The sequence below is a fragment of the Cottoperca gobio genome, chromosome 12, assembly GCF_900634415.1.
Source record: "Cottoperca gobio chromosome 12, fCotGob3.1, whole genome shotgun sequence".
Taxonomy (NCBI): domain Eukaryota; kingdom Metazoa; phylum Chordata; class Actinopteri; order Perciformes; family Bovichtidae; genus Cottoperca; species Cottoperca gobio.
Window position 1 is genome coordinate 3,531,343 of NC_041366.1, and position 25,792 is coordinate 3,557,134.

Consider the following 25,792-nt stretch of genomic DNA (forward strand, 5'->3'; position numbering starts at 1 on the left):
CACGCAATTGGTTGGTGGTCAAAACAGATCAAGTTAAAGAAGATGAGTAAAGGTAGGTTTAGTTAAAGAAGTTGAGAGAAGGAGGACTGATGAACAGAGAAAAGGGTAGAGGACTTAAAAGAGGAGAGGAGAATTGAAAATATGAAGTCAGACAGACGGCGGTAATGATTTCCATATTGAATTTTGGATTTTTGTTTCAACTTGAAACAATAAACATCAAGAACCAAACAGCTGTGTGACATAAGGAGATGTAGGAGAGCATGTGTGTGTGTGTGTGAGAGCGAGAGAGAGAGAGAGAGAGAGAGAGAGAGAGAGAGAGAGAGAGAGAGAGAGAGAGAGAGAGAGAGAGAGAGAGAGAGCATTATAAAGCACAGCCAGTATAAAGCCTGAACATGTCAGACCTACTTTGTTATTCACACACACACACACACCCATACACACACACACACACACACACACACACACACACTCTTCAACACCTCTCTCTTTACAAAAACTGTGATTCATCCATCAGGCTCCTGAAGCAACACATTTCAGTTTTGTATTGTTGCTGTAATGAACAGTGCGGCCTGTAGGGGGCGCTAACAGCCGCTTTGCTATCCTCTCACTACAGTAGTTCAGGAGCTTTGTCCATCTCGCTCTGCTTTTTGTTAAAGTATTTACTTTGAAGTGTTGTTTTCTAAATGGAGAACACCTGTGGTAGGGTAGTGTTTGTGTGTGTGTGTGTGTGTATGTGTGTGTGTGTGTGTGTGTGTGTGTGTGTGTGTGTGTGTGTGTGTGTGTGTGTGTGCGTGCGTGCGTGCGTGTGTTTTTGTGTGTGTTTGCGTGCACTGACCAGCTCCCACAGAGATTATCTTGTTCTCACGCATATCTGTCCAGCTGTCTCTCTCTCTCTCTCTCTCTCTCTCTCTCTCTCTCTCTCTCTCTCTCTCTCTCTCTCCCTCTCTCTCTGTCTCTCTCTGTCTCTCTCTCGCTCTCCCTCTCTCTCTCTCTCTCTCTCTCTCTCTCTCGCTCTAGCTCTCTCTCTCTCCCTCTCGCTCTCTCTCGCTCTCTCTCTCTCTCTCTCTCTCTCTCTCTCTCTCTCTCTCTCTCTCTCTCTTGCTCTCTCAATTTATAATTCAAAGGGGCTTTATTTGCATCAAAACATAACTGGACAGAACACAATAACAATTATGAATATTAACATAACAATAAGATTGATATATATTAATTATATCTCTCTCTTTTACCTTTATCCTTCTCCCCTCTTGAGGGCTGTGCACACTACAATGAGCGTGCAGCATCAGTGTGGGTTCTCACATTGTTACATTTATAGTTATCATTATAGTTATCGTTCTTGATGTGGACACGTGTAGATTTTGTTATATTTCCTGCTTATTTCATCTTAAAGCTGCCCTTAATTTATATGAACAATGAATGAGATATGTGAATGGTGTCACTCAAAGTTTTGGCATCTTTTAGCTCATAGTTTTAGTTTTATGGCACATTTATTGAATGGTTCAGTCTCACGGCTCTCATTAAAGTTGTTTCCAACAGCAGCTGGCATATGTTTTCAGTAAAGAAGCTCTGATAAACCCGCTCTACCCTCCCTGTGCAGCACCAAGAAGCAGACCGACAAAGTTTGTATATAGCTAGTGAACTTAGTGGAACATTTAGCAGCTAATCAGGCACTTTTATTTTATTTTTAGTCGAGGACAAACCAGAGCTACCTGAACAGTAAATACAAACACACATTTGTGTTTGTTGTTAACTTGTTGTGTCAAAGATTCAGATTAATGCAGCTTGAAGATAATTCCTTAAAATAAATAAAGATTTAAATGAGTCGAGATAAATAAGACAGATTGATCACACTAAAGTCAAATAATGAGGGGGCTAAGGGATCTCAATAACGTCACTAAATACTCGAAAACTCTTATTTTACTTTGCTGTAACTTTAATTACACATTTACGCTTTTCAAACTGTACATAAAGATTTTACGTGAGTGGAACGAAGACAACATTGTGTTTGTGGTTGTGGTAAAAAAAAGGCTTAAGAGTTAAGGTAAATACTTGCAAACTACTTTTCAGTTTCATTCCGAGGTGCTTTTAAACACTTTGGACGTCCACAGAGACAAATTTGGCATTTAGCTTTATGAAGGGGTTTAGCCCAAGAGAACATTTAAAGTGTACTTCTTGTTAAGGGTAATATTTGTACAAACTACTTTTCAGTTTAATCTTGAAATTATTCCAAATACATTTATGACCTGTTTTTATATGTATGCAACCAGTGGAAAAAGAGAATAAAGTGAAGTGCAGGATAAGTTTTATTTATGGGCTCTATAAAACACACACACACCCACACACACACACACACACACACTCACACACTCACACACACACAAGCTCATAAATTGCTCCTTGTGTTGTCATTAGGACTCGTGTGTGTGTTTATTTAGGCTCTGGGTTATTGGCTGATAGACAAACAGACTCATTAAGACTGAAAACACAGCAGCTCTATAATAGAGTTTTTCCGTGGGCCGGGCCGGTCTGCCCTGATGCCTCACAGCAGGGGACAGCTGCACCCGCGCTGCACCGTGCTGCACCTGCAACCTGCACCCGCGCTGCACCACGCTGCACCGTGCTGATGTGGTCCTGCTTGGTATCAGGTTCTCCTCTGAGCTGTGTGTCCTCAGCAGCTAAACTCGTGTGTCTGTGCTGGAGAACATGTTTTGTAAGTCTCTCTGCGTTCTGCCCGTGATGGGAAGTCGTTCTTCCGATTCCGGTGTTTTCATGAGCATTTTTACGTCGCAATGTGGAAACAACATGGACGCTAAATAGATGTGTTGTATTTTATTGCAATCAACCCAAGATTTCGGCCGCCATATTTCGGCGTAATATGAACTCAGCAAGTTTCATGCAAATCACGGTTGTCGTTTTTCCGTAATCCTGCTGAAAGACAGACAAGCAAACCAAACTGAAGACATGACCTCCTTGGCGAAGGTAATAAAAAATAAACTCCTTATTGAATGAATTATTTTCATTCCTTGATGACCTCTATGAAAGACTTGTGAGCTGAGGAAAGAGGCAGAATGTGGATTGTCTGGGACGATCGTTCTCTTCCAGTCACGTAGTGGTTGACTGCCCATATCATTGTTCCTTCCACCTTACTCTCCATTACTCAACCCCACACAGAAACTATTTCCCTTATGGTAGTGGAAACCACATGACCGAATGTCTCTCTTGGACTCCACGAATGCTGCACATATCTGCAGAAGACTGCCAAGGATGGAGTAGACATGCAAAGTGATTATTTCTTAAGTGTGTTACAAGAGAAGACATGTTGATGAGAACTTGTGGCCAAATGCAGAAAAAGCAGGGTGGTATGTGTAGTTCTGTATTGTATCACTGGGATTGACTTTATACAGAAGTGAGGGAAAACAAAACCTATTGAAGCATTTCACACTTTTCCTGATTCATTTCTGTGACATAGAGTATAAGGTAGATCACAGAGTCCGATGACATTGTGCGGACTCACCTCTACAGAGTACTTTAGAGCTGTTGGTTACAGGAAAGTATTGCTCCCCACTCTAAATTCCATTTACAAAAGTTTTGTTTAATAAAATTCCTCATTATAGACACGAAGGAGTCTTGTGGATAATTTGACAATACTATAGGTTTATGTCATGAACATAGGTACTTGGAGAAGTCTTGGAGTCTTGTTTGTCAGCTTGGTATGGCTGAGTCATCACTTCTTCTACATTAGCTCTGGTACGATGCCTAAGTTTCGTGATCAATGCCAAAACTATACTTTTGTCTCGCCAGACAAAAAATAATATTACACGGTTCGGTGAAACATGACTGTCCATTGTCAAATTCTTGCTTTCTACGATAAGCATGTGGCAATTAAATCGTTAAGACATGGTTATGGTTGGACAACTTAGACACTTGGTTACGGTTAGGGAACGATTGTTGTGAAGAATTGAGACGAAAAAACGAAACAAAAAGCCTTGATTTAAATGAGCAATACAGTATCTGATTAGAAGAAATAAGAAGTGTGTGTGTGTGTGTGTGTGTGTGTGTGTGTGTGTGTGTGTGTGTGTGTGTGTGTGTACAGGATGAGGAAGTTTGAACCAAAAGAAAAGAAAGAGACTTGATAGAAATACCGAAAAAAAAGAAAAATGAGTGGAAAATGAAGTGAGAGGAAGAAGTGATGTAATGTCTAAAATGAACCCATTGTGTTTGCACTGAGACGTTTCTGTTTTTCTCATGCTTACATTCACTCTCTCTTTCCTTTTCCTTTTCTGTCAGTCTCACAGTCACTCTTTTCAGTTTCTTCCTTTCTTTCTCACCATCTTCCCCCACCACTTATTTTCTCTTTCACTACTGTCCTTCTCCTTCCTCTCTTTTTGACATTTCTATCTTTCTTCACTTTCCTGTTTCCGATCCTTCGCTATTTCTTTTTTCTTTTATTCCTTTTTTAGTCTCTCTTTCAGTCATTTTCCTGTACTTCCTTATGTTCTCACCTTCTATTCTTATTTTAACTCCCTTGCAGATGTGACAGTTCTCTCTTCCTCCTCTTTTATTACATATTTACTTTATTACACATTTTCTGTCACTTTTGCTTTCATCTTCCTGTCTTGACGTACTTATGTTAACTCTCTTTCTCATTCTCTGTCCCTCTGTCTCTCTCTCACACACACACACACACACACACACACACACACACACACACACACACACACACACACACACACACACACACAGCTGTATGTAGTTTGGCAGTGTTAGGCAGAGACGCCTGCAGGCTGAGGTCATAACTCTGGGAAAACAGGTGGTAGACTGATGTGGGAGAGAGAAACACATACATAGACATGAATGCATCGTACACACACTCACAAATACCTAAGTGCAATAATGCAGAGGTATACACACATTCTGATGTTTTAAATTTGTTTCAATTAGATCTGTATTTTCTTTATGCTCAAGACATTACAGGCAGTCATTATATTTAATAGTTGTTCTTCAGGCGAGACACTACAGGCCAAATGCACTGGTGAATGTTGAGAGTTCTTTCAGAGTAAAGGAAAGAAAACATCCAAAATACATATTTAGGTGGTTTTCTTTTTACTAACTTTGTCTATTTGTGATTGTAGAGTTCTCCTAAATTCACAAACATCATTAGATAATACCTCATTTGCATATTTAAACTTAATTTCAGAAAATAATTGTAGAAATCTCTTTTTCCAGTTTCTCTCCTCTCTCTATTTTGATAGACACAAATACATAGCTAAAATTCCGTTTGTAAAAATCTTTGACTTTAATGTCAACAAAATAAAACAATCATTTTAAACCTGGCTTTATCCAATGTTCACATTTCTGGAAATATATGCGAATTAGCAAATATTTAAACATGAAATTTCAGAAAACTTGCAACACAAAAAGAAATGTGCCTTCGTGTAAGTAACCAATTGGGAAAGTTTCATGGTGATATCTATTATTTAAAAATGGTTTTATACTATTTACCTGTAGTGTCTCCTCTAAAACTCAAACCACAATAACAAGAAATCACAAGATACAAACTCCCCTTTTTGTTTTGCTATGTTGTTGTGACGTGGTGATATAGTGAAGAGATGAGCGACTCTGAATCGAGGGGAAAGGTTAAAGGGGAGAAATGTGTCCCTCCCTCTCTCCACTAAGCTGTGTTACAGTAGGTGAAATGGATTGTAATCTGCATCACTTTGCTGTAAAACACACTAATGCCTTTTAATACTCTGCATCTCCACTCTTTTCTCAGCCGCAAAATGTGTTTCTATAAGCTGATGGAGCTCTACTATGGCCCATTTACCTTCAGTACAACAGACGTACGATGAACCCAGAAGTTAGTATCGGCCCGGTTCCCTCCACAGAAAGCACACGGGAATGTTCCATTAGATTTTGGATTATTTCAGAAAACAAACTCTGTGGCAAATAAACCTTTATGACACTTACAGGTTTTGTTCGGAAAGATAATCTTTACAAATGAACAGCACTTTTATGAGTTTATGATTGAAGCGTATTTGCAATGGTCACAGAGAATCACCACCGCTGAGCAGATCCCCGTGTTCGGTGTGAGGACGTTCAGCATCCTCAACAATCACCGTAGTCTCATCCAGCCACTGATTAGCAACCGCTTTTTATTAAGACACATTAAAGCTTCATAATTCACAAGTGGGGAATTTTCTGAAGTGTTTTATGTGGATATGCGGAACGTTAAAATCTCTTAATCTTGTATTAATCACAGACCTCATTTCAGGCATTTAACTAAAAACCCACTGACGTCAAGAAGAGGGAACCGGAAGTGCAAACATGCTAACTCATTACTGCACTCTATAATAATAATAAACTATCTTTTATGACATCATTCTAAAAAGTTAGACTTACTGTTTTTTCCTGGTGTGGTTTCTGCAGCAGATTAGCGACTATGGTTTAAATAGCTTTTAAAATGCTTATTTCAGTTGTGGATTAAATGATTCATCTAAACATGCAAAATGAAGTGACAATATTTAAATAGCATTTTCTTGAACATTGTCAGAGAATGTCCATGCTAGTATTGAAAATGAAAAAGAAAATTGCATTATTTTTGATTTTACCCAATTATTGCACATGTAAGTGGGAAATGAAAACGCTATTGTGAGATCACATTTTCATTTAGTCCACCTAATGCTTCCACAGCATTTGATATGTTGCTTTGCTTTTTTTAAATACATTTATTGCATTTATTATATAACATATAGAGTGGTAAGTCCAGTCTATTAATTCATTTTATGTTCTAATTAAATGATTATGCTGCAAATGTGTTCAGTGAAGTCAACAACCACAAATATCAAATAAAAGCAGCAGTGCCTTCACACAAGCATTTTATTCTGTTTTTTAAAAGGAAAAAAGACAAATTGATAAATGTGGGCCGTTTTTATCCTCAACATATGTATGTTCATGTTACACAACTAAAGTATGGAAATGTTGTTTCCGTGCAGTCCAAGGCGGACTGTTTGCATTCAAAAGCTGTGTGATATGAATATTTATGAGGAGAAGACGTTATGAACATTGGACATTTGTGTGAAGCCTTGCGTTCATGAAGATGATTAGAATAATAAACTTTAACGACCTTGGTCATTTGTAACGAGATGGTTTTGAGTCTCAGCTCGAGCGATGAAAATGAAAGTATCGACTGCTACATCAAAAATAATAATAAATAAAATATAATAATACATATTAAATATAGTTAGGTAATAATTACAGGATATAAAGTGTAGAAATATATGTTTTAAAGTATTTTAAAGTAACCCTAACCCTAACCCTAATGGGTATGGGTAAAGAAAATCATAAATCTAAACTTAAAAAATTGTATGAAATACATTAATATGCTATACATAAATAAAAATGATTGTATACTGGCACTTGGTAACTCATTTACTATAATCATATTTTACATTTCTCACATGCATCAAATCACAAAAGGCCTCAAACAAAAGATCAAATTAATTCTCATGTCTTTTTCATTCAGTATTAACAGATCATCCCAGTGCGTCTTTCTTTCTCTTCCCTCCATTTTCCTCAGTTTTCCTTTTCTTTTTTTATTAACATTTTACAGAGGAGTCTGTCGTCCATCACTCTGATCATTACACGGAGAATTAAGAAAAAAATACATACATACCACGCCACTGGAAAATGTTGCTGTACTTTTCCTGCCATGGAAGTTCTCAACACTGGGTTCTGTGTGTGTGTGTGTGTGTGTGTGTGTGTGTGTGTGTGTGTGTGTATGTGTGTGTGTGTGTGTGTGCGTGTGTGTGTGTGTGTGTGCATGCGTGTGTGTGTTGACGTTGCTACAGCAGGTGCTTTCTGTCAAGTGTTCAGTTTGCACAGAGGAGAGACTGTTCAGCTTAAAGAATGTTCCACTGTGTGTGTGTGTGTGTGTGTGTGTGTGTGTGTGTGTGTGTGTGTGTGTGTGTGTGTGTGTGTGTGTGTGTGAGCATGTAAAGGGTGTGTTCTCTTTAGGAGACCAGGCTGCAGCACATCTACAGAAATGTGTTGCATTCACAAAATAAAACTAAGAGGTGATCAAATACACGTTTTAAACAATACAAGACAATATCAAGGGTTACATGTTCTTCAAGCATTACCCAGGTCTGTTTATTCCTTTGGATTAGTTTGTAATCAGTGATTTGTCATATCCTAAGAATTGGCTGACACACTGAATGACTAAAAGACATTGATCATCAACAACAAATGGGCACATGTCCCTTTAATGTTGACGTAGCGCCACCTTCAGCTCAAGATCTTCCACAGATGCACAGGAAATATCAAAGATCTAGTTCTCAATCTCCCGGTGACATTCCTTCTCTCCTGAGGGTGAACCCTTCCTGCTTCATAGTATTATTATCACTTCCCTTCATCACCTCCCCCTCTGCAGAGGTTGGCTTCTTAACAATAATTGAAAAAGACAAAAGGATATTGCAGGAATCCTTCTAATGCGGGCTGAAATATTACAATTTAAGGAGTTAGTAAGTTGACAGTTTAGTCTTTTCTCGGACATGTCACGGCAGCAGCACAGACAGACTTGTCCCTACTGTTTACAGCTGCATGACAAATCTGTCTGTGTGTTAATGTATGTGTGTGCGTGTGTGAGAGAGAGAGAGAGAGAGAGAGAGAAATTGACCCAGAAATTCCCTTCTTTCTCTTCTTGGTCTTCCTGTGTAATCAGCACACTCACACACACAGTTTAAATGAACACACTTCTCACTGATCAACAACATTGCAGATGACAGCTGCTCAGCACCTCCTCCTCCATCTCTTGCTCCCGCTCTTTCTTTTTTTTCCTTTTTTCAATCTGCTTTATTAGAAAGACATTTATATTTGTGTGTGTCGCCCAAGCAGAGATGAAAAATAGCAAAAGAATGGGAAACCCAGGCCATGGTGTTAGAGTCTGCAGATAAACCACTTCAGTAGCCACTTGAGACTTAAGATGTTTCTTCCATGTCATTGTTGTGCATATGATAAAGAACTTTAAACATATGAATCATTTATATCCCCTCTAATGTAACATTATTTATGTTTGGTCAGATTCTTCTTATTGTTGGAAAATATATTTTCTGTTTTAAATTAGCAAACTTTTTGTCAAACTTATAAGATGTTACAGGAACTTAAAGACCCTGCGTTGTGGTGCATGTCTGACATACAGTATCTCACAGGAGGTTGTGAAAAAGAATGATGGCTGACTCTGGCGTTCAGCAACCGGCGGTCAGATTTTAGAGAGTCCTTGAACGCACAAAGAAGGAGAGTATTCCCTTTGTTATGTTGTCGTGAGAGCAGGCTGCTGAACGGCTTCTTTATTTCCAAGCAAACAATATTCACTCTTCTGGCTTTGATTCACTCACGCTAAATTAATGCTTTCCAGCAGTTAACAATCAAATGACTGATGCCAGAGTATCCTTGAATGCAACACAAATCTGAACAAATCAAAACAAATGTTGACAAGATAACCTCAACTCAAGGTCTACTTACTAGCTTTTTTCCCCACAGCTTTCAACTGCAGCTTGCAGTCACAGCTGACACAAGCAACACATTTGACTCGCCGATAGTAAAATCAAAGCTTTTTATTGATGCTTCCATATTGTTATTGGCTGCACGATTAAGTTTATCTGTCATCCAATCAGACATCTTGAACCTGAGGGATGGTGGGTAAGTGGGCGTGGCTGCGGTTTATGTTGACTATCTGAGCTACACCAGCAGCAGATCAGTTCATGTGTAATTTATTTATATTTTTCCCTTCCGTCTGTCTCCTTGTCTTCCCTCCTCATTGAACTAAATTAAGGAAGAGAGAAGGAAGGCTCGTTAAAATATAAAAGCCCTCCATTAAAAATGTACGCAACCCTCTCTGTCTCCCTCGCTGCTGCCATTTTACATTTGGGAATCCAGGCAGTGATGAAAGGCAGAGAACGGAAAGAAAAGACGGGAGGCAAATAATAAATAAGGGAGCAAACAGACGTATGGATGGATAGAAGCTCCGTTTGAAACACACACACACACACACACACACACACACACACACACACACACACACACACACACACACACACACACATGCATGCAGACAAGCCAGTCGACATTTTGTGATATTTGCATGGAGCGAGAGGGGAGTTTGGCATGTGGTGGGCAACACCTCGCTGTCAGCCAGCTGGATTAACAGACACAAAGAGGGATTTGATTTTCACAACAACTTTATTGACACTCTGGTTATCATACAATACATTAAAAAGTCTGAACAGACAATAGTGTATGTATTTCAGTGACATTTAAAAACATCTGTTTTACTCTACTCCAAAAATGAACATAGTTTTAGACACATTTTTATTGAATATTCCTAAAACACTTTCTGAATGCTCAAAAAAAACCCTCTCCACCGGCCCCCTTGGGCGTCCTGAGTACTGTGAATTGGTTTTAGTAATCTGATTTATTGTGAATTGTGAGGAAACTTACATCAATATTAGGGTATGCTCTATACCAGCTGATCGTGTTGCCCAATATTGTTAAAGGGCCCTGTATCAAAGTTTAAAGTTTAAAGTGACAGTTCACCCCAAAATCAAAAATACATATTTGTCCTCTTACCTCTAGTGCTGTGTATCAATCTAGATAGTGTTGGTGTGAGTGTCGGCAGTGTTGACAAACATCGAGTGAAATGCAACCTCCACTGAAGCTTCTGTTTCAACTGAAAATATAAATGGCTAAATGGATTTGTCACTCACTGCTAATTGGTGAGGAGAAAATACCCCCCCCCCCCCCCCCGACCCCTCCCAATCAGAAAACAGCAAACATGAGCATGATGTGTGAATGAAATGGCAATTTAGTCTGATTATCACACCATTAAAGACCCTCTAGGCCTTTACACATACTGTTGTTCAAAACTTTTACACAACATTTATTAACACCACCTTATACAGATAAATATCTGTCCTGATGATCCTCAAAGTAAAAAGCTCAGGAAAAGGAGGGTGAGAGAGACCATTGTGAACCGCAGGATGCCACGAGAAAGCTGGCATCACAAACACACACACACAAGACACAGACACACTAAGAGAGCCCATCTCGTGCCAAAACAGTGAGTCCCTGCTGGAAGCTGCTCGGTGCTCTGGGAATTAGAAATCCCACAATTAAACATATGGGCATTAAGATAATTGTCAGTTGTTGTGCTGCAGTGTCTACGTGTGTTTGTGTGTGTGTGTGTGTGTGTGTGTGTGTGTGTATGTGTGTGTGTGTGGCAGACAGATGGATAGGATTCAACCAAGCACACAAACACAGACACACACATGCACCCCTATAGTGTATCCCTGAAAACACACGTGACAACAAGAAGACACACTCAAGTTCCATAAAGTGTAAACATACAGGTCAGACCTGCAGATATGAACCTGGACTGAGACACACACACACACACAAAGACACACACACACACACACACACACACACACACACACACACACACACACACAGACAGTCTGGAGGAGCAGAGCACAGTTTGCCCGCCTGAGTTGTACTGTACTGGAAAAATGGAGGAAAAAAAACATCGGGCGGGATGGTGTGAGTGTGTGTGTGTGAAAGAGAATGAGAGAGAGAGAGAGATGGAGATCTTCGGTGTCTTAGAAAGGCAGAGGATGCCCTCAACAGGCCAATGACAGAACTACAACATCTGGAGGAACAGAAAGGGAAAGAAAGACATTTTATATAGACTGTGAGTGTTAGATTTATTTCCAGTGTTGATTTATGATGTTATGACCATTGTTGGCAAAAACAATTTGAATTGTGGAATAGTGACATTTTGCTTCATGTCATCACATTATAATTAGTTACATTTGGTTTTGATCATGTAACTCTCTTTTGGAAGAAAAAAGAAAAAATCTGAAACAAATTGTAGAAGTGCAAGGAATATATTTTATTTTATTTTTCACATCCTTCACAAAACTGTAAAGCTCCGTCATTAAAAAAGAAAAACAATTATTGTATGCATATTACACTTACAATAACATTGTACTGTTATGTTATAGTATTTGTTTATAGCATATTTTTAATTTTAATTGTAATTTTTATATTTCATATTTACGTTTTTGACTCTTGTAATCCTCGGTCTGTGTTTTTATTTCCTTTATATATATTTACTGTATGCATGAACTACAAGGCACATTCTTTGTAAGTGAATTAGCGACTTGGCGATAAACTTTAATCTGTTTCTGATTCTGATACTCATCACACCAGTCAGTTAAACATTTTCACAATACAAACAAAGAAACGAAGAAACAGAATTAAATAATGGATGATATCTATTTTGAGTAATTATGGGACTTGGTATTAATAAAATAATTATCAAAACAACATGCCGCTAACAAGGGTAGCACATAAGTTTTATACGTTATATTTATATAGCACAACATCTAAATGTTCCCAAAATCTGAACTCTAGTATTTTCTTTCTTCATTAAATAATTTGCACGATGCAAATATGGCAAAAAAATCTAACAGTCTAAATCAGTGGAAAAGAAACATTTACAGTAAACTGTAGATGATGCAGACAGGAGGTGTCGCAAAATCAACATACAATCTGACCAACCGCAGTACAGCACTGCTCAAAGGATCAATGCTACTTGCAGTTAGCATTGGGACATTTAGGTGACATGTCCTGCTGCCACAAATACTCACTAGACTACAGCACCAAATGTGGATTCATCCGCTGCTGAAAAAAGTCCCCAACAAAAGCACTATTTACTCCTGTTTGAGTAACATTTGCTACAAACTGCAGCACCGGTGGACTTTGGGCTGAGAGCCACAGTCAGGGTAGAGAAATCAGAAAGTGTTGACGCATTGTTGGTTTTGCCCTTTTCACAGGATGTGTGAAGTGTTGTGTTTTAAAGTCAAAATACAAGTTAAAATGATCATAAACTATAATGTAATCAAACACAACCTAATATAAGTCCAAGGGGGCTCAGATGAAGCCATCCGCTCAGAACTGAAGCAGACTACATTGGGACTTTAGAAGTTAGAATTTGAGTCAGTGTTTGTATCAACTGCACAAAGAATCAGAAAGAAACCTCACCATCTTATTCACTCTGTTTTCCAGGTGGGCTCTCACAGAGAAGACGGCAGCGGCGTGGGCCCTTTGCGTGGCGGACACTCGATGTCGGGTCAGGGGCCGGGGCCTCAGCTGCCAGTTCAGTCGGCCACCTCGCCGGACCTCAACCAGCCCGACCCATACCGCGGTAAGACCCGGCGTGCAAAATGTGTATTCTGGAAGGAATGTTCTCCTTCTGATCGTGTTAGTTATTTCGTACAGACATTTTCTTCTTCATAGGTCACATTACTCAAATATGTTGCAATTCAAACTGATACAGGTTGCAAGAAAAAAGTACGTTCACTTTGATTTAGTGAATGAAAGAAACAAACACAGTCGATGATGGACAAACTGCATCAGCATCTGTTGTTTTTGTTCTTGTGTGTGTGTGTGTGTGTGTGTGTGTGTGTGTGTGTGTGTGTGTGTTTCCATCCCACTGGTATCCCATCATGCACTTGTGCACACACACAACAAATGACTGTTTCCAACCCGGGATAAAAATAACAATAATGAAAAAAAGAAAAGAAAAAGGAAGCAATAGAGAAGATGAAGCAGAATGAAAACTTGAAAGTTGGTGAAAAGTTACAGAAGTGGAAGATTCAAAGGAAAAGGCATAAAAAACATAGAAGAAGAATAGAGGATGATGAAGAATGTTAAGCCGTGGAGGTGAATGAAGAGAGAGAGGAAGAAAATAAACTGAAGACAGAGAAAGAGAAGAGCGAGAAAACGAAGGATGAAAAAAATGAAGCAAAAAGACGAACAAAAAACGAGCAGATGAAGATAATAAAGATGAGAAGAAAGAGGAAGATGACTGAAGACAGTAGACGACAACAAAGTAGGAAGATTAATAGGGAAGAGAAAGAAGAAGAAAAATCAAAAGGAAAGGTGATAATGAAGAAGATGAGAAATAATACTAATATGATAATAATTATATTTGTTAACAATAACTTTATTTGTATTACACCTTGCATACAAGAAATGCAGCACAAGGTGAAAATAGATGGATAATAGTAAATAAAGCTAGAATGAACATAAAACAGGGATAGAAGACCATAATGATGGAAAATAAAAAAAACGTAATAGAATAAGATAAAAAATAAGATACAAATAGGATGAAATAGAATACTTAGAATGCCTATATAAAAAAACTAAACCCACTAAATAATAATATAATTAATATCTGTACCCATATTTGCAGCAAATTCGACAAACACTACATCCATTCTCTTCTACTCTGTTCTTATTTTCTCTTTTGATGAAGTGGAAGAAAATGTTGAAGACAGAGAAGTGGAAGAAAAGGTAAAGAGAATGAAACACAAGATGCAGAATAAATACACAATCAATTAGAGAGGAAGAACAATTGGAGAAGATACAAAACAATAAAGACGAAACAAAACGTTAAGAAGGATAAAGATATAAGAAGAAGATGTGAGAAATATGGGAGAACGAGGGTCAGAATGTTGAACACTTGCAGGCGCACACGTGGAGTCGGATCTCAGCTGGCAAGCCTCTCCTTCACCGCCCGAGCGGTAAAGGACTTAACGAGGAGGGTAAATAAATATACAGCATGTGTGATATGAATATGGAGGAGGAGAAGTGTATATGAGCGTGCTGTGGAGCAAATTAGCCCTGAGCTTGTTTTTAAAGGCTGAAAATGAGTCTGCTGGCAGAAAAGTTCAGCCAGCGGCAGCCAGAGCCAAGTGTGTAATGAGGTGAGAGAGAGAGAAACACACACACTCAGGCAGAAGTTGTTCCTTACTCCCACATCCGCTCACACACACACACACACACACACACACACACACACACACACACACACACACACACACACGGTAGAGGCTGTAAATAGAGGGTATTAAAATGGTTTTGGCAGCAAACACTTCAAACTCAGTAGCAGAGCTGTGGTTTCCTCCTCTCTCACACACAATTTAAAAAATATTATGAACAGTAAAGATTTATGTTATAGTCACGTTTACTCATCAGTGAATTTATATACATTACGGACTTTTAATGGGTCAGTTCACCCAAATTGTACAAAGCCCTAAGCTTTGGCAACTGAACAGAAATCTTTGAGTGAGGAATCATCCAATATGAATATCACTTCATCGGATATTGGGCTGACTTGACATAGTGGGCTATTCTAAGCCAAATTAAACCTAACAAAGAGGAAGGAAAAGGTTTTTTTCAGGAAGATATCAAATTGATTTGTTTGTTTTTCTGCAGTCCTCCTGCAGCTGTTCCACAACCCATTCCCAATACAACACTTTAAGCCCCTGAAAGCTCTAAATATGTCATATTTCTCCCTAACATTGAATGTTCACGATTAACTAACTGCATAAGCAACAAAGTTAAAAACATATCTTTAGATAATATCTATTTAGTTGCTGCTGTGGGTGTGGTTTGATTGACAGCTACCAGACAAGCCTTGCCTGGGTTCAGACCGTTGAACCCGCCCACTGCGTCAGGTTGACTGATCCGTCTGGCATCGGGACATGCAACAGCAGTTTCTCGGTTGAAAAACAATCAAGCCAATCAGCGCCACGGGTCGGGACCAACGCCATCGTCAAGTTATTCGCCCTAGACGGCATTATCGGTCGACATCATAGTTTTCTTTTACTTCGCCCCACGGAAATGGATTGGGAAACGGAGCGTGGAAAGTAAACCACCCACTGATTCAAATGTTGCTAAATTCTGATTGCTGCACTGAAACATGTGATGCTACGCTATCGACAGTGTGTAATAGGAGAATAAGATATAGAAATATAGTTTATGTACAGAAAAACTGTTCTAACTTTGGCAAAATATAGTTTATTTAGGTGTCAGAGGTTTGTAGATCTGAGCAGCTTCTCGGTTTAGTCTGCATTCTGACATCTTTGGGTTTATTTTATTTCACTTTTTTTTATTTGGCGTGAACACTCTTTAGAATCAAAATGTGCTTGGAGTTTGTGTGGACTCTGGCGTTGGGACACAGCTAAGGAGAAAGTTGCGACGTAACATGTTTAGAGAAGAAGTTAAGAAACTGAAGAATGAACTGGAAAAGCTGCATTGATGTATTTGTTAACATTAGACCGACGTGCACGTATAAATGAGGTCTCAGACTAAGATTCAGACTTTAAAGTGTTACCCTCTTTAGTCTTTCTCCCCCCCAAGTCTCCTCCAGTGTCAGTTTGTGTCTGTCTGGGTTCATTCAGAGGCACAAAGGCACTTTTCACAGTTTAAAGTCTTGATAGATGCAGCTATTTATGCACAAACACACCGCAATTGTATGGAGAGAGACGCGCACACACAGACCAAACACAGGCCGTCACTCAAAGCTGCACACAAAATGCCTCCAGTCAGGCAGACGGAGATTCAAAATGGCCGACAGTTGGTTGTGTGTGTGTGTGTGTGTGTGTGTGTGTGTGTGTGTGTGTGTGTGTGTGTGTGTGTGTGTGTGTGTGTGTGTGTGTTTGTGTGTGTGTGTGTGTGAGTGTGTGTGTGTGTGTTTGTGTAGGGGAACAGAGCAGAGTGTTTTGTGTTGACTGAGGAGTTGGCAGCGTCACAGTGACGGATCCATACAGACGTCAAATAAAGACTGCTGTGTTGTGCTGAGGAGAGAGGCAGATAGAGGGTGCAGAGGCTTCACGTGTGCATCACAACTCTCCCATGCCGCCATCTTGGAGGTCAACTGGAGAATTAGCTGCGTTCAGACATTCACACGACGTCGAGATGTGAAGAGCGGGCATCCTTATATGTTCTTTCAACCAACGCTTGTCTGAATTATCTGTTTTATCCAAATAATTATGCAGTTTGATAAATTAGTTTGATAAACTGAATCATTTGTATTATTGGTAATATTAGATTATATTTACATGTAGCTGACAGGGATGAAGGCTTTGCAGTAGTTTTCCACAGTTTTGTTGGTTCTTATGCCGAGTTGGAGATGCTGTTAATTATTGATATGTCCGACTTGAAATCAGGGCTGCACGATATAAGGAAATAATGCGATATACTTGTATAGTAATTGTTACTTCGTTACATATTGCGATAATGTTATTACTTGCGTTAAACAAAACTTATTAAATATATATATGATATTAAAGAGTACTCAGTTCTGCCTTTCTGCTCAAATAGAAAGGCAGAACTGCTCAAATAGAACAAATACTTTGTTGAATTAAGGAATAAAGGAAATTATTTCTAACTTTTGTTTATTGAACAAATTGAACTGAACACAAAAGGCACCAATAAAAAAAAGAGTTACATTTTAAAGTGCAGTTTTCTACTGATATTTTCCAAATCAAATCTAATCAAATGTATTTATATAGCCCAATATCACAAATGATACATTTGTCTCAGTGTGCTTTACAGACTGTACAGGTTACGACACCCTCTGTCCTTAGACCCTCGCACAAGGAAAAACTTCCTAAAAGAAACCCCAAAATTAAAGGGGGAACAATGGAAGAAACCTCAGGGAGAGCAACTGAGGAGGGATCCCTCTCCCAGGACGGACAGACGTGCAATAGATGTCGTGTGTACAAGATAAACAACATAGTACAAATACAACATTTGACAGAAATTATGTTGTGTTGAAAAAAAAAGAGAAAGTTTGGATGAATCCAGGAAAATGTCAATAAGGCTTCCCGGTGTCCAGCAGGACCAGGTCAGCAGGCGCTGTCACGATTCATGATCCTGACGTAAACTTTATCAGTGGCAACCTGCCACATGCTAAACTAAACTAACTCAAAAAACTTTAGCTTTCGTCTTAAAGGTGCTACATCCACACAGCACAGCACATCCACCTTCGCTCTCAAGCCACACACTTGCTGCGCACAGCACTGAGCTGTTCCCCGAAGGACACTACTCTTATAACACGAGTCATCATTCTCAACACAGTCATATGTTTTTCTACAAAACGCGATGAATGTTCTTTTGTTCTTCTTTTATATTGTCCGCCATTTCATCTATGAAGTACACAAGCCTGCTTTTGTCTGTCTCTGTGCGACACACTCGACTCGCACGAAGACAGACACAGGCAGACCAGAGCGAAGCCTCGGAGTGGAGCATAAGTAGTCGCTTAGTCAATGTTAGTCTTAGTTAAACTTGCCACCGCAAAAGGTCGCTGGTCAGGAAAACATAAACATATATTACTCTAGGTGTTGAAGAAATGACCAACGTTGTCATTGTGCAAGGTGATTGTCAAATGTTTCACTTAAGTTGAAACATTTTTACGAACATGTCTTGAATTGTCCCCCCCTGTAGTAAACCATAAGTCTGAGCACAACTTAAGAGGTTTGGTGCTATAACGTCATGCTGATTGTGCCTTTACTACTGGGTCATACATTCTGACTTCTTTTGGAGGACATTTACTACGAAGGCCATAAAGTCAAATTGTTTCAGAAAGGTACAGAGATTGTCGGACTTCATAATAACTAGAAGTGTGCTCTGAGAGCGTAGACCTCCACCAAGGCCATTTCCATAAGTGAAAAATAATGTGTGTCCGCCCTGTGATTTGGATTTGTCCACAGCCCTGTCCGGGGGCCATCAGGGCCAGAGCGCCTCCTCCGTCGGCTCGGAGATAAAGTCAGAGGACGAGGGGGACGAGAATCTGCAGGACTCAAAATCCCTGGACCCCAAGAAGGAGGACGGGGACAACAAGGACCTAAAATCAATTGACAGGTTAGGATCTAGGTTCAGGTCCCTCTCAGATGTTTACTTCCATTAAACCCCTCAGCTGGGCTGGGACACGCATTGTCCCAAAACACCTACATGCTCAGAGAACTTCCTTGTTCTTTGATAAACAAAGCTCTCCTAGGGTACAGAAGGTGTTCAAGATGTTACATTGGGTTTTGAACAAACTAAAATGACAATCTCTTTGTTGCTCTTTTTTTAGTCAGCATGTTCATGGGATAGGACAGGAATTGTTAACTGGGAAATGTAACAATATTTTGGATAAATCTAGAGATTTTTACATGACATATACCTTGATCATGGGCAAGGCTGTTTTACTTGCACCACTGGGTAGCAACCACATATCAGTGTTCAGCTGAGGTCAACTGTCCTTATAATGCAAAGATAACCAAGTGTGATGAGAAGCAGCTAAGTACTCAACTAATACTGAGACTTCTTATAAAGGAAATGTGTGTGTACACCAGGCATCTCTCTGAAGCCAAACAGAGGTTCCTGGTTGACACGCAGCTCCCGGTTTATGCTGTCAGTCTCTCCAGGGTCTTGAGCCTGGTTTTAACTTTCTCACACGACAGAGTAGAGCCCATGGTCAATATTCGCAAAGAAGTGCTGCGTCACATTCAGAGTTGGGAAATCAACACCAACAGAACATGTTTTGATCACAGTGTTGATTTCTCGTCCTGAGCAGCCTCCACCCCTCCAACAATAGTTTCACCTGGAGGAAAATACGAAACATTTGGATCCCAAATCCAGAGATTGTACATAATGGAGGGTGTCATTATGATGATGATACCTGAAGCTGTCACTACAACAGCAGATTTGATGAGCTCTCGACTGGTGGCTTTTTTTCCGTACTTATATTGGTTCACAAATAAGGCTATAATATATATAAATATATAATACATTGCAGGAAGAAGCAGTAATCCCATTGGGCCTATTTGAAGCCTCCACCTGAATAATGTTAACATTTCACAATGATAAAGAAGCTTATATAATGGTGTTAACACAATTCCGTCTATCAGATTAATAATATAAATAATAAGAACTTCCTCCATTTTCAAACAAATGTCCACTTTCACATTAATAAAATAATTGAAGTAAAGGTTAGGCAACTCTTCTCACTTACAGGTACGATGACTTTGACTTGATTTAAATTACAGGAAGACACAAGAAGCTTTTTCAGTCAAAAGTCTCACCATGTAAAAAATCAATTGCTGCTGACAACTGAGGCCGACTTCAAATACCCAGAATGCAGCACACTTTGTCTCTTCACAAGCTCTGTTCCGTGTTGTTTTGTCACTTAATGAATGTTGTGAAGGAAATATAAACCGAACTTTCAATCTCAAACTCTCAACTCTCCGACCCTCACCCCCTGCTTCCTGTTTCCGTTTGTGCTCATCATCGTAGCAACAACGATGACGAGGACTTGTCTCCAGAGCAGAAGATGGAGAGAGAGAGGGAACGGAGGATGGCCAACAATGCGCGGGAGCGTCTGCGTGTCCGTGACATCAACGAGGCGTTCAAGGAGCTGGGCAAGATGGTGCAGCTGCACCTGAAGAGCGACAAACCTCAGACCAAGTTACTGATTCTGCACCAGGCCGTGGCCGTCATCCTCAGTCTGGAGCAACAAGTCCGAGGTCAGTTTTATATAAAGACACCTGACCTTTGACCTCAGTAACTGGTTTGCTTTTATCCTCATTTGTTTATTTATTGTGACTCCACTTTTTGTTTATTATGATTATAATTATAGGAAAGAACATAAACACACCAATACACTGTATCTTGTTGTGTTCAATATTCTGTTTCTCAATTTAGTGGAAGTGACATTTATGCGTCACAAATTAAATATGTTGTCTCATTTGTGACGCATCACTCAGGATATAACGCCGCACACTCTGTTAAAAGCCCACAACTCAGTTTTGAAAGCAGAGTTTCTGAAAATCTTCACAAAGGGCCAAAATGCATAACGCTTTGTTTACAAAAATGTACGCATAAACAAATGTAGGAAACATTTGACATTTCTTGCATCTATTCTACTGTTCTATTGTGTATGCAATAAGAAACTGTAGCTGCAGTGACATTGTAACCTTAAAGGATAACACTGATAATATTCAAAATTTCCAATATTCAAAAATCTGAAATGTACCTTTATTGTAACTTTAAAGGTTCTTGGGTTTAATGTAGAAATCATGGTTCAAGAGGTTAAAGATAGATTTCACATGTAGTGCTCCAAGAGCTCCAGGAGAGGACAGCACTGGCACCTGTTGATTGTGTTCAACCCGGCTTGGGCTCTTGGCTTCCTGGCTTCAGGCTCACTACTTATTTAGGGAGCCAGCACAAAGAAATACCTTCTGAAAACAGTCAGGACACATTTCTTACACTCAGAAATCACCAGAAATGCCAACATTCTCTCCTCTCCATCCTTCTGTCCAGAGCGGAACCTGAACCCCAAGGCGGCCTGTCTGAAGCGTCGCGAGGAGGAGAAGATCTCTGTGTCATCGGACGGGGCTCCCCTCTCATTGGCCGCCGCGCATCACGCCGCCGCCGCCGCCATGGGCGACGGGTCGAACCCCTTGGGACAAATGTAAAACGCAGCAACATCTCCTCCCCCTTGAATTGTCCGAAGATTTCACTTATAAACTAATCTGTTGTTGTGCCTTTAATAACTCAAACCAAAGAATCGGAATTTAGAAACCAGTCCAGAAACTTCAAGCAATCATTTTATCATTTGCCATGAAAATGATGGCAATCTAAACATAGCTCCAATGAAACTATGAAAGTTATGGTTAAAAGTAAATATACTTGGAAAAATTGGAAAATGACAATCCTGCTTTCAGGGTCAAAATATGGATATAGTTCATATTTGTCTGATATGAATTAATGTGGCGTCTGTGTACTTTATAACCATTTGTTTCCTGCAGAATAGAATTATAATAACCATAAAAAATATGATATATTTGATATCCCCAATCAGTTTATGTCACCAAACCAAAAAAGTAATTCAAATAGATGTGAATGTTTAAGTAAGAAAGTAAAAACACCAGTTCTAAATCATTTTCCTAAGTCTATTTTTATTTTGTGTCTTTTGACTTTAAACCTAACGAGCAGAATTCACATTTTATTCTTGCAATTGTATCATTTCTACTGTCACTATAATGCAGGACAAAAAGGTAAAAACTTGCTCAGACAACCACATTAATTGAATACATGTGTGTGTCAGTCGACAGTTAATATCTGGCAGAGCTGATATTTCAGTTGGCTAAAAATATAGGCCTGAACTTGAGTTTGTTACTGGTCTGGGTACATTTTAACAACAGATTGGCAGTAAGTGTGATTTTTATGTGTGACTATGTGTGTGTGTCAATGTTCTTTGCTCTTACAACATTCAAATTGTCTTTGTGTTTGCATGTTAACTGTATGATTGAGCTGATTTCCTGATGTTCTGTAGTCTTAAACTACCAAAGGTCCGTGATAAGGAGAAGAAATGACCTAAGACAAAAGCACACAGATCAGTCTCAATATTAATAAATGCACACATAAGGATTCACAAATGTATTCTGTGATTTATATATAAATGACCCTCCACAAAATATTTTATAATGCACACAAAAATAGTTATCCTTGTATATAAATGTAAATCAAAATCCACACAAAATAAGGTTCACAAATATATTTCTGATGCACACACAGCTATTTCTTGTTTTAAAATAAATGTAATAGAAATCCACAAATATATGTCTGTGCAAATCCAAATAATGTTTGGATGAAAATTGCAATTAAATACTTGCAATTTTCATCCAAACATTATTTGGATTTCTTGCATTTATATAAAACTGTTGAAGCTTCATTTACAAACATTTACAAGCATTTCGCTTCAGACATGCATGATTAACAGTTTATATATAAATGTAACAAAATCCAAAAATATTTTTGAAAAAAAATGCTAATACTATACAAAATAATATTTTTAATTTTGTGGATTTCTTTTATTTACATTTATTTATAATGATAAACTATTGTTGTGTGCATTGAAACATATTTTAGTTGAGAGAGTAATTTATATATAAATCACAAAATATATTTTTTGTGAATCCTTCTGTGTGCATTGTTTTATATTGAGACTGATCTGACTTCATATGTCCGGAGTTTCACACATGGAGCTCACAACAGTACATTATCAGCGTCAGACGCGTTTTCACCTCCTGGAAATATTTTATTCGGTTTAATCAAGTGGTGGCGCCTGCGTAGAGTATGCGGGAGGCAGGACGTGATGCAGGTTTCTAATTAGATCCTTGATTTTGACGTCGGCCTTCATCGATAGGAGTCCCCGAATCTCAATGTTTCTCAAGTTAGATTTTTTCGTTTGGCGTCTTTGTGTAAAATTATTTTTCAACCACGGCAGTGTTTGTATTCTTCCGGTTTCACGCCAGTTGCATGGAAACGTCATGAGCACACCCACTAGCTTGCTGTGAATTCTCCGGACGATGAGCTGCTTTATCGCAAGTGATGGTCAATCGGACATCGCACAGACTTTGTACTTGGTAAAGTCTGTTTAATGTCAGTTCTAATTGATTCCATGTTTGCGTTCTTATATACAGCTCCTTCAGGTAATGACTAGATCACATCACAACTCCAATAGCTTTTCCTAAAGACTGGACAAGCTTCATATGTTTAGCCCTCCCGTTGTTGTGGGGTGAAATCAATACTGCTCTCATGAGATTCCACTTTTCCTATCTGTGTGTTTGTGTGTACGGTGTGTTCATGTCCCTCCTAATCCCCCTTCCTTCATTTTTTTGTCTGTTTCTCTCCAGGTCTAAGGTGCCAGAGTTCATCAAGATGATGAGTGATCACTTCCTCTGACGGCGTTTCCATGACAACCCTCCAATCGATCAACCCCGTTGTTGCTTCAGCCTGACCAATCAGATTCTCTGGATCTTCGGCCTGACCAATCAGATCAGGCTCCTTCTCTCCTCTCGTCTGTCTCTGATCCTCCTCTTCACCTTCGTCTCCTTCTTCTGTCGAGAACACAAATTACAGAGTCACATTAGTCGCTTTCGTCACTTTGCATCTCCAGCTGAAGTGAACTGGATGCTACTTTGTGGAGACGTTAAATGGCTGCTGTACCGTGGCTGCTACACAGTGGCAGTTTGTGGGAGCTTTTGACACAAAGTGACAGCAATGGACAGTCTTTGGAATCACATCATCCAAGAAATTCTTCTTCTTGTACTACTTGTTTTATCAGCATTCCCAGTTTTAAAGAACAAAAGGGTTCTATATATAGTATATATATATATGACAAAAAGGAAAAAAATGACAAAAAACGTGTTAAAAAAGTGCAACTGAACGCGGGGAGTGTGGAGGGTGTGGGTTAGGGTGGGTGGTTCAGAACGGAGCAAAACATATCACAAAGTGTTTAAGGAGTTTTTTTTTTTTTTTTTTTTAAAGCAACATTGCGCAGCTGTTGTTGAATGCAGCTTCAGCGCATCTCTGACTGAATGGTAATCTAACGCCACACTGTGGATGAAGCTGTGCCTGATCTCCTCTTGGATGCAAACCAGTCAGATAGATACACACGGAGAAGCAAACAAAACAAAAAAAAGAACCGGAAAATTCCAGAAAGTATCACGGAAGCAAGCTGCCCACTCATACATCCCCTTTACAAACCACACATTTTCACGGATTCAAGTTTTAAAATTAAGACAATATTAGGTGAGTCATTTAAACAACAATTAAGTTTGCAAACGCTTTTTGACTATCATAGATGCCTAGAAAGAAACGGGGCTTAACAGGAAAACGGGGGCAACTCGTTCTTCCCCTTCTAATGCATTCCCTCTTAACCTACAAACATTCACAGTAGATACAAATCTGAACATGTTTATGTATATTTCTTAGTGTTTTATGCTAATAGACACGTTGACTTTGTTAAAAAGTGGCAAAATTGTACAAACTTGAAACTTGGCCCGTGTGTATCTACTGGAAGGAAGAGAAAACTTAAAGAATCAATCATTGAAATAGTTAATCAATCAATCACTCAATGACTCCGGAGGGACTGGGGTGTTTAAATTAAATTATTGAAAGTAAAGGAATTACGGAAGACAAAAAGGAAGGAAGTAATAAAAAATATATATTTCTAGATGTGGCAGGAAGGAAACGCTTCTCTGGACATCTTCATTTGAGATTGTTGTTGTGGGTTTGTAGTGCAGATGGAAAAATGACAACAGAAAGGAAAAACTGACATCCCTAAACCTTTGTCAGACATTCGTCAACATGGGCAGAGCAGGCAGAGTTTGACACGGTGTCCAGGCCTTTGCTTAATTCTAAGGATTACCGGGCAGATGGATGAGAGGATGGACAGATGATACAAATGATAGATGGCTGGATGAGAGGGAAGAGGGCTGGACTAAGCACCGAAGTAAATTCTATTCCACGTTTAACGCATTCCCTGTGTCATGATCGCTGTACTTGAATCGAATGGTCCGCATGTCACGAAGCCTGAACTATGAGAGTTTTGGGAGTCATAGAAGGGTAAGGAGAAGATATTTAAGTCGGTCAACATCCTAAAGAGCTAGAGACCGAGGGAGAGTAGGAAAAACAGAGAATCTCAAGGTCCAGAAGATGATGACGCTGTAGTGGAAGCTAGGGAACAATCATCAGGGTGAGTGGTGTATACTTTTTTTGGGGGGCCAAGCAGCAGTAGTCAAAGCATTCATGTGTTGGATTGATTAGATTCCCTAATTTCCTGGTTTAGTATCTGGCTGATCGTAACCCTATACCTCTAACCTCAACCTCAGACTTCTCCCCTGCCCTGAGTACCGACCTTGGGGGACTTTCTGATCGACATTTGCTGTCTTGCAAAATAACAGACAAGTTTATTGCAGTTGAGGTGTCTGTTGCTGGGACCCTTTGCTGCTTCAAATTAATTCGGCCTTGCAATCCTGTTGCGATGATGCAAAATTTGACCAAGTGAGAACTGTATTAAATAAATTGATAAAATGTAATGTTTATTGCAGTGCTA

At 39.3% G+C, this 25,792-nt stretch overlaps 1 protein-coding gene across 3 annotated transcripts in view; it reads left to right on the top strand.

Annotated features, from left to right (window-relative positions):
- tcf4 (transcription factor 4) overlaps positions 1-24,121 on the top strand; it is a 121,231-nt gene extending 97,110 nt beyond the window's left edge. For all 3 annotated transcript variants that reach the window (XM_029445534.1, XM_029445533.1, XM_029445535.1), the window contains 5 exons: positions 13,123-13,261; positions 18,618-18,768; positions 20,185-20,414; positions 21,211-21,361; positions 23,589-24,121. In XM_029445534.1, coding sequence (XP_029301394.1) covers positions 13,123-13,261; positions 18,618-18,768; positions 20,185-20,414; positions 21,211-21,361; positions 23,589-23,637 — 720 coding nt within the window. In that variant the 3' untranslated portion in view covers positions 23,638-24,121. The remainder of the gene's footprint in view (positions 1-13,122; positions 13,262-18,617; positions 18,769-20,184; positions 20,415-21,210; positions 21,362-23,588) is intronic.
- The last annotated feature ends 1,671 nt before the right edge of the window (positions 24,122-25,792 follow it).